The 10000-nt window shown below is 44.4% G+C and overlaps 2 protein-coding genes across 3 annotated transcripts in view; one reads left to right on the top strand and one right to left on the bottom strand.

The window, feature by feature from the left end:
- LOC310809792 (cytohesin-3-like) overlaps positions 1-5611 on the top strand; it is a 15397-nt gene extending 9786 nt beyond the window's left edge. The window contains 3 exon segments of the mRNA XM_083677257.1: positions 67-138; positions 1156-1313; positions 2914-5611. Coding sequence (XP_083533383.1) covers positions 67-138; positions 1156-1313; positions 2914-2986 — 303 coding nt within the window. The 3' untranslated portion in view covers positions 2987-5611.
- A 440-nt stretch (positions 5612-6051) lies between these two features.
- LOC310809411 (uncharacterized protein) overlaps positions 6052-10000 on the bottom strand; it is a 5103-nt gene continuing 1154 nt past the window's right edge. For both annotated transcript variants that reach the window (XM_083676658.1, XM_083676659.1), the window contains exons 2-4: positions 9813-9915; positions 8745-8864; positions 6052-8050 (exon numbers count right to left, since the gene is read on the bottom strand). In XM_083676658.1, coding sequence (XP_083532784.1) covers positions 7113-8050; positions 8745-8864; positions 9813-9915 — 1161 coding nt within the window. In that variant the 3' untranslated portion in view covers positions 6052-7112. The remainder of the gene's footprint in view (positions 8051-8744; positions 8865-9812; positions 9916-10000) is intronic.

Here is a 10000-nt window from a genome sequence, read left to right on the forward strand (position 1 = left end):
CCCCCCTCTCTGTCTTTCTCTCTCTCTCTCTCTCTCTCTCTCTCTCTCTCTCTCTCTCTCTCCTAGGATAAGGAGCCTCGTGGGATCATCCCACTGGAGAACCTCAGTATCAGAGAGGTAGAGGAGCCCAGGAAACCAGTGAGTGCTTCTCTGTCACACATGCCATTATGCAGTCCAAATACCATTCAGGGAAGGCTGGTGGAGGTATAAATCAGAGCACCTGTTTGATATCATTCAGGGGAGGCTGGTAGAGGTAGAAATCAGATGACATGTTTGATATCATCCCTTATTCCATTCCATGAATTACAATGAACCTGTCCTCCCCTGATACCATTATACTGTACACTGCATTATACTCCATAATACGCTCTGGTGATTTTTGATACTTCACTTAGTTTCACAGCCCAGCAGTTGGATTGCAACAGACACGCTTCACTCCGAGACACAGAGACGTCAGAGAGCGAGTGACCTGTTGGGGTCAGGGTTAGGGTTAGGGTTACTCTAAAGGTTATAGTCCCACTCATCTAGGTTTTTCATAGTGGAGAGAGACAGGACAGTGAGGAGGAGAGGGGATGTCAGCAGGGCAGGGGCCGGATTCAAACCCATGCCGACAGGGGCATATGTGTACACTGTAGGCCGTGGTGCTAGACCACCACTGGACCACCCCAGGCCACAGGGTTAGGGTTTCTCTCACGTATGGACCACCTGACCACCTTCTCACCTCCTCCTCTCTCTCCCCTCTCCCCCCTCTCTCTCTCCTCTCTCTCTCTCTCCTCTCTCTCTCCCCTCTCCCCCCTCTCTTCCCCTCTCTCTCCCCTCTCTCCCCCCTCTCTCCCTCTCTCTCCCCTCTCTTCCCTCTCTCTCCCCCCCTCTCCCCTCTCTCCCCCCTCTCTCCCTCTCTCCCCCCTCTCTCCCTCCCCTCTCTTCCCTCTCTCTCCCCCCTCTCTTCCCCTCTCTCCCTCTCTCTCCCCTCTCTTCCCTCTCTCTCCCCCCCTCTCCCCTCTCTCCCCCCTCTCTCCCTCTCTCCCCCCTCTCTCCCTCTCTCTCCCCTCTCTTCCCTCTCTCTCCCCCCTCTCTTCCCCTCTCTCCCTCTCTCTCCCCTCTCTTCCCTCTCTCTCCCCCCCTCTCCCCTCTCTCCCCTCTCTCCCCCCTCAGAACTGCTTTGAGCTGTACAACCCTTCCACCCATAAGGGTCAGGTCATCAAAGCCTGCAAGACGGAGACGGACGGGCGCGTCGTGGAGGGCAAACACGTGGTCTACAGGATATCAGCGCCCACGCCCGAGGAGAAGGAGGAGTGGATCAAATCCATCAAGTAAGAGAAAGAGACGGGGCGCTCGGTGGCGTAGCACACTAATGCGCTGACCACGTAACCGCAAGGTCCCTGGTTCCATTCCGACCCTCGACCTGTCTTGCCATGTCATCCCTCCTCTCTCTCCCATCCTTCCTGTCAACCTCTACTGTCTCTATTCCAATAAAGCAGAAATGATACAATGCTAGTCATCATCCCCACACACCTCCCCCCCCCCACACACACACACCTCCCCCCTGCGCATTCATTTGGGAAATCGCGTGGGATTAGCCACCGCTTATAGCACCCCGGGGGGTGAACACGCCAGCGCGGCCAGGAGAGGAGGTTCCAAACTGGGCTAAAGCCACGGCGCCTCCCCCCTGATGTAGCCGCGGAGGCTAACGAGCGTGTTATCTTCTCCAGAGGAGTCAAGGAGGATTTCGGCAGATAAAAAAGGCTTTTTTTAATGTAAATTGTGATTTTATCCCTCACTAAAATAGGGATGGTCATAGTTACGGTCTGTTATCTGCTGATCTTTAATCACGATTCACAGTTTTTATCAGACCAAGAGTGGGTGTTTTTGGGGACCACGGGCACAACAGGAGAAACTCAGTCACAAAATGAATTTTGAAACTGGGCAACAAAGCTCTGAAGGATTTCATCAAATGCATTGTTTATTAAGAAATTGGCCTAAGCAACTGTATGAGTACAACTGCAGTGAATCAACATTCGCTTCTTTTGTATTCAAATTCTTATGGATTTCAATTAAGTTTGTTTTTGTTTTCTTGCTCAAGTTTCTGTCTTTGTTGTGTGAAATTATGTTGTGGTAAAAGACTAAAAGAAGACAAAGAAAGAAACAAACAGTCATCTCGGTCTTCTATGAGGCGCGATGTAAAGCGAAACAGTCATCTCGGTCTCCTATGTAAAGGGAATGAGAGATCTGCAGTAGAGTGTGTGTGTGGGGGGGGGGGGGGTTCTAGCTTTGTGCTAGTGCTAACAGGATTTAGCATCCGTGAAACTGCGCTCCGTGGCGGAGCCAGAATGGCACCCTGACTCACTCACTCTCTTTGTGTGCAGAGTGCCTTCTCTCTCCCCCCCCCCCCCACTCCCTACTCCCCCCCCCCCCCACCACCACCACCACCACCAATACAGAGAGAGCTGGAGTGTTGCTAATCTAGAGCACTATTGTTTTCCTTCCCTCAGACCTATAAACCTACAAAACTGCATGGAGGAGGGAGAGCGTGTCCGTGTCCGTGTGTGTGTGTGTGTCCGTGTGTGTGTGTGTGTGTGTGTGTGTGTGTGTGAGCGTGTGCGTGTGTGTGTGCTTGGCAGGGTTCTAGAGCAGGGGAATCAGGGGGAAAACATTCCAGGGAAACTCTCAGGGAAGGAACCAGAGTACCGGGGTAACGAAGGAAACAGGGGTGGGTGGGTTCTCTTCAGAAACCATGGAAACCAAACTAGGTCACCGAACACCGAACTTTTTTCCTTTTTTTTTTTTTTGGATCTAGTTAAGGCAGGGGGTTCGTATAAGTGTGCCAGCATTTCCATATCAAAGATGCTCAAGTTTCCCCCCAGAGCGTATTATTTATTCCATTGCTCTGCTCTGATTGGCTTTCTCCACCAGGGCAAGCATCAGCAGGGATCCCTTCTACGACATGCTGGCCACCAGGAAGAGAAGGATCGCCAACAAGAAGTGAAGAGGTTCAGCCCGAACCCCCGAACTTCTTACCCCCGCGGCTCCCTCCCGTCTCTCCCTGCCCCCAACCTCCACTCCTTTCCTTGGACAGACTCCACTGATGAAGCCCAACACACACACACACACACGCACACACACACGCGCGCGCACACACACACACACACACACACACACACACACACACACACACACTCATACACACACACACACGCACACACTCATGGACCCCTAAAGCTCATCTCGCCACAACAGATATCCATGACCAAGGAAAATGTGGCCATCGGAGGCACCCTTAAACCCTGGTTGGACCCCCCAGGACAGACTCTGGCTTTGAAGGCGACCCCCCCCCCCCCCCTCCCAGGACTAATCCAGAGGACCAATAATATAAAGGACCACCAGGGGGAGCAATCCCTCCATATGACCAACACAGAGCACACGTGATACAAACTGCCAGGGGAGGCCGCTGTGATATCGCCCCCCCCCGCTGTTTTCTCCCCCTCCTCTCTCTTTACCTCACCCACATGTTTTCCCATCATCCCCCTCTCTGGCTCTGATTAATTCCATGTGTTTCTAGGTCTCCTCTGTCTGTGGATGACTCCAAAAGCACAACTGCCATTTTTTCGATATAGTATGCACATGCATGTATGTGTATGAGTTTTGTAGGTACACTCGTGTGAGTGTGTGTGTATGTACAGGTATGTATGTATGTATGTGTGTGTGTATGTGTGTAAGTATGGGTATATGTATGTATGTATGTATGTATGTATGTACAGGTATGTATGTATATATGTACAGGTATGTATGTACGTATGTATAGGTATATGTATGTACAGGTATGTATGTATATATGTACCGGTATGTATGTACGTATGTATAGGTATATGTATGTATGTATGTATGTATGGATGGATGTACAGATGTGTTACAGTGTGTGTACAGTATATGTGTGTGTTTGTACCTACAGTATGATTCTGTGTGTGTGTGTGTGTGTGTGTGTGTGTGTGTACACAAACATGAAGTGTGCAAGCTAAGGGAATATGAGCCGGTCTTTCCACAGAGCTGGAGCAGAAGTCAACAGAGTCGTCTCAAAGGTAGTCAGAGAGATGACATCATCATCAACGCTGGAGCGACTTCCTGCTTACAGACGCCAACAGAAAACAATAGATAAAATCTGCCTAGACTGCAGCCTATTGGCAGCCAGTAATGGCAGTCTGGGCAGATTTCAGATTTCAGAGTTCTGTTTTTGTTGAGGTCTGTAAACAGTAATGGGCCCCGGTTTGAGAGCGTTCTAATCTCGCTGAGTCTACCTTTAACGGTGTCTCTCAATTCCCATGTGCGGAGGCAACCATTTAAAAAGACAGGAGCAAAAAAGAACATCTTGTGAATACCGTGATGGATGGAGAGACACGGAAGAAAGAGGGGGAGAGAGGAGGTACGTCGGTATGTGAGATGGAGAGACTGAGAATGAGAGAGGGAGGAATGGATGGATGGTAGACACGGCTGTGGGCGGCAGTTAGCCAACATGAACGATGCCATCATCTCCCTATATGGTGCTGAATACTCCTTCCTTCCCTGGTGCTGTTACAGTACAAGAGCTGGAACCTCAGAAAACAAATCTCTAGGTTAGATTAAGGTTGAATTTAGGAACCAGATACACCATCGCAGTCTTGAGTCAGCTGGACTGATTTCATATATTGTGTGGACCACAGGATATTGAAATGTGCATACTTTTTACTTTGGTTGTTTATTAAAGGGGTTTTCACACAGGACCGAGTGTGAAAGACTACCTCATGGGCTACAAAAGCACCTTTAATGGAGTCTCCATTGAAAATGATTTGTAGTCCAGGGGTAGGCTTGATGCAGTGTGAGTCTGTGTGATTGCTCAATAGGGTACCAGTCAGTTTAAGCTTTTCTTTCCAAGCCTCTCAAGGTCCAAACATAGTGGACAGTGTCAGTGAGGGTCTGTGTATTGATGTGATCCTGTATGCATTTTCCTTGTAACCTCAGATCCTTTGCTTGCTCTTTGTGTTTCCCCCCCTCTCTCTTTTCTTTTTTTTTTATAATCTGCTATCTACTTTTTGTATGTATTTTATTTTGTGAAATGGTTCAATTCTCTCTGTAACTGATAAACTATAGACTTAAGTTATGTATGTGTATATAATGTATAGGTTTGTTTTGGTCTCCTTTTGTTGCTGTATGCAGACTCTAACACGTGAGGCGAACTGGCTGTACCTCACATTCTGTTGACGTTTGGGGGTCTTCTATACAACAGCCTTAAACACAAAATTAGCAAATACAACGAGATGTCAACACAATTTCCAGCAGATACGATGATGATGATGATGATGATGATGACGATGATAGTTGTGGTGGTAGTGATATGACCTATGAGTTGTGGTATGATATTATTGATGATGATGATGATGATGATGATGATGATGATGATGTCAAAACTATTGCTGACTGATGAAGTTTTATATGTGATTGTAAGATAGCGAGCCCTGGCATTAGGGCAGAATATTACCTTCTACTGCCCTGTGTGTTGCTATAGCAACATTAACTTTTATATATCTGTAAAAGCTATTGGTCACGTTGTACAACACGTGTATCTATATAAAGTACACATTAAGCCTACACCAGCTGCGTGCTGTTTCATTATTCACTGTGCTTCACCTGTATAGACAGTTAACATTCATGTTGTGAGGAATCCTCCTCACTCCTGCTGCTTCCTCCACTGACCACTAGTGGCCGCCAAAGAATCCTAATTGTTTCCCTTAATTCACCGTATTTAGTTGTCCTCAGTGGTCGACCTCAGTTGGTAGAGCATGGCGCTAACAACACTTAGGTTGTGGGTTTGATTCGCGCTGGGACCATATATACTGAAATGTGTGCACTCACTGCAATGTGAGTCGCTTTGGATGAAAGCGTCAGATAAATGGCGTATATATTATATGTAATGAATTATGATGGTCTGAATTATCAAGTGATAATATGCCAAGTTTTTTTTATTTTTTTTAAAGTATTGTTTATTTCATTGAACATTTCAAGAACATTCATCTTGTATTTCCTTCATGTCTTACCCTCTACCTTTTACACAGAGCAAAATAACACCAGTATGGTGATAAATATGTTCTTTTCAGTTTAGAGACAGGTGGTCTATCAAGAGTGCTCATAAAGGTTTATTATTAACCCCTTATGATAAACCCGTTATTGCTCGGTAAACAGAGTCAGCTAAGGTCTGTTAAGATCAGTGGGAGAACAGTTGGGTAGACGTCACTCTCACAACTGGATAATAGTGCACAGTTCAATTAAGTGATGCAATACCACCCCCTACTGGATAAATGTGGAAGACGTATATACTGGTTGAAATGCACTTCACCTCTTTATTCAATATTCGACCATGACTGCCATAAACATTGACCAATTCTGGGCCTCGAGAGCATTTACACAAGGCAGGATCCAAGAGACGAACAATTTTACAATAATTGGATCCACAGCATGATCAAACAAGATAATATTATCAGCAGAATATGTCAATCACAGAAATATTGTAATACAACTATCTCAATGCCCGCCCACCAAAATAACTACAAGACCATTGCTATTAGACTTACGTGACGATGTGGCTCCTCCACAGTGTAATAACAGACAAGCATCGTCCCGATGAAGATATTACAAAGCACTGTATTAAGAATATTAACAGTCAGTTAAGGAATGGTGTAATTACCAAACCGTGAGTCTGTTACAATTGGCAGCCTGAGATTGGACCTTTTAGAGTCTAAAATGACGACACTGAATATATATATATATAACCTAAGCGTTGTTAGCGCCATGCTCTACCAACTGAGCCACAGAGGACCACTGAGGACAACTAAATAAGGTGAATTAAGGGAAACAATTAGGATTCTTTGGCGCCACTAGTGGCCAGTGGAGGAAGCAGCAGGAGTGAGGAGGATTCCTCACAACATGAATGTTAACTGCCTACATTTGTAAAAAAAAAAAAAAAAAAAAAAAAAAAAAAAAAAAAAAAAAGGGAAAGATCCGTATGATGGCATCTCTGATTAGTTTGGCCACAGATGTCTCCTGGCCAGTGTGGGGGAGGGTGTTGAAAGTACCACTGGTCCATTCTATACACGATTGTGCGTTCTCTGGTGTGATTTTAGAATAGACAATGTTCTGAAGCTTTTCCCACAGTCTGAGCAACCGTATGGTCTTTCTCCAGTGTGAATTCTCATATGTTCTTTCATGGCTAGCATAAATAAAAAGCTCTTCCTGCAATAAGGGCACTTATGCGGTTTCTCGACAGTGTGAGTTCTCTGATGACTGCTCAAAGCCCCGGATGTCACATAGAATTTACCACAGTCAACACAACAATATGGCTTGTCTGAGCTGTGTTTCACCTGGTGGACAGTTAAATGTTCTGCCCTTAGAAAACCTATCCCACATTCTGAGCAGCTGTAAGGCTTTTCACCTGTATGGATCATCTGATGGTTTTTGAGATGTTGAGATCGGGAAAAACTCTTACCACATTCTGAGCACCTGTGGGGTTTCTCTCCAGTGTGCACCTGCATATGTTCATGTAGGTTGCTAGAAGAACGGAAACATTTTCCACATTCAGAACAGTAGAAAGGCTTTTCTCCTGTGTGCACTCTCAGATGCCTTTTCAGGTTTCCCAACTGAGTAAACTGTTTCCCACACTGTGAGCAGCAAAATGGATGCTGGCTCATCTCTGAAGTGTGAATTCTCCTGTGTGACCTTAATGTATATAACCTTGTAAACCCCTTCCCACAATCGGAGCAAATGTATGGTTTCTCTCCAGTGTGAATTCTTTCATGTAATTTTAGGGTGCCTTTCCTTGAGAAACTCTTTCCACATTGCACACAGACATACAGCTTCTCTCCTGTATGTATTCTATGATGGACTTTCAGATGTTCTGCTGTGATAAATCTGCTCCCACACAGAAGGCAGTTAAACGGTCTCCTTGCCATGGGCGTCTCCAGGTCTGGTTCCTCTGACTCAGAAGGAATGTTCTCACTGTCAGAGCAGCACGAGTGTGGACTCTCTCCTGCATAAATCAAAATATACTGAATTAAACATTGTTAAACAAACTGATCTACTCTATAAAACAAACAAGAGCTGGCCTGGAACCTCTACATGGTTGAAACCTCTGATGGGATGTGTATTACATACATTACATTTACATTTATAGCAAACACCTATATCCAAAGCGACTTACAACAAATACATTTGACGAAGTAAGTGAATCATCTATCCATCAGTCATCATAAGAAAAAGTAATCTCTGGTAGGACCAGGGGCCATAGGCAGTCACAATGCTAGAGGAAAGGAAGATTTTTTTTCTTCTTTTTTTTCCACATCATCAGAATCACATTATTGATTCTACTTCATGGTCTCTCCTATGATACAGATACACAGATCTGTCCATTGTCCAGTGTATGGCCTTATAGGATGGCAGTTACAGTACAGAGGTTTGGCAAGGAAATGTGTCTCTGTATTATTAATAGCAAAGCATAACTTAATATTATTAATCTGACTCCAAATAATTGAATTAACATTGTGCTGAGAATTGTTCAGTTTGTGCTGATCAGTGCAGGAATGATCATGTTAGAATGAATCAAATGAGGCTTTAATAATGTAATACTTATCCAATTATTAAAAGGCAAATACTTCATAGATTTTCTAGTAAATGTGCCTCTTAACACAGGCAACAGCAATCACCACATGCCGCCACCCTCTTACCTTGATCTATGAAATCGCCATGGTCCTCCTCCTCTTCCTCCTCCTCCTCTTCTTTGATGCTCATCTGCAGCGGCTTGCGGTCCTGCATGTGTATTCTATGACAGACTTTTCTGTCTGACTCTGAAATGCATGGACACAAGATAGCCATGTTAAATAAACAATTGGTAAATTATATCCTACTTTGCAAAATTCAGCCACTTCAGTAGGCAGCAAACACCAATAGACACGGTCAATCATTCATTCGTAAAATGAATATATATATATAATAACGTATATATATATATAATAACATATATAATAACACATATATAATAACATATATATATATATATATATATAATAACATATATATATATATATAATAACATATATATAGCTCTGGAAAATCCTGTGGTGGAAAATCCCAGAATGATGTGACAGAAAGTTCAGTGATAGCCGTTAAGAAATCGCTGATGTTAATTCCTGCTTGATAAACAATGGCTGATAGGATCCAGATGTCTGGACGAGAGGCCATGGCTCAGTGTTGTTATTGGGACAGGAGTGAGAAAAACAAGTCATAATGATGTCGAAACGATTATGTTTTTGCCAAAGTGTTGTACACATGTTTCTGTCAAAAGAAATGATGCAGCATTTTCTCCCGTATATAAGGGACAGACGTGATAATAACTTCTTGGGATTCCTCTGCAGAGAGACCCCAGTTTGTTCGTGCAAATATTATTATCTGAATTAATAAAACTGTATCATCCTCTGAATAACTCTCCTCATTTGTCTGCTTCCACTCTACCACAATCCGAATTACACTGATTTTCTATCAATTTGGAATGTAAGGGTGACACACATCTTTGGTGAGGTATCTGTGCATTATCGGAGGAATGAGCGGATACAGCTATTTCTGTGAAAGGTCGATAATGTGAGTATCTCTGTGGGCTCTAATTGGAATGTAACCCATCGACACGTTGGAACAAGTAAAAACACGTAGCAGAATGCGTCTTCATTAGCCTGTAATAGTTCCTCATCATGTAGCATAACACACTCAACAGCAACTGACGTATGCCTCCACCAACTTACTCTGATCAATGAAATCGCCGTGGGCCTCCTCCTCCTCCTCCTCTTCTTCTTCTTTGATGCTCATCTGCAGCAGCTTGCTGTCATCACCCACACCCACCGGCGCCTATATGGAGATAGATGCGCTTTAATCAGTTTGATCAAACTAACCGGTTTGTCCGGTGTCACAAATTTGAATGTGGCTAAAATAA

The sequence above is a fragment of the Argentina silus genome, assembly GCF_951799395.1.
Source record: "Argentina silus genome assembly, chromosome: 9".
Lineage (NCBI taxonomy): Eukaryota > Metazoa > Chordata > Actinopteri > Argentiniformes > Argentinidae > Argentina > Argentina silus.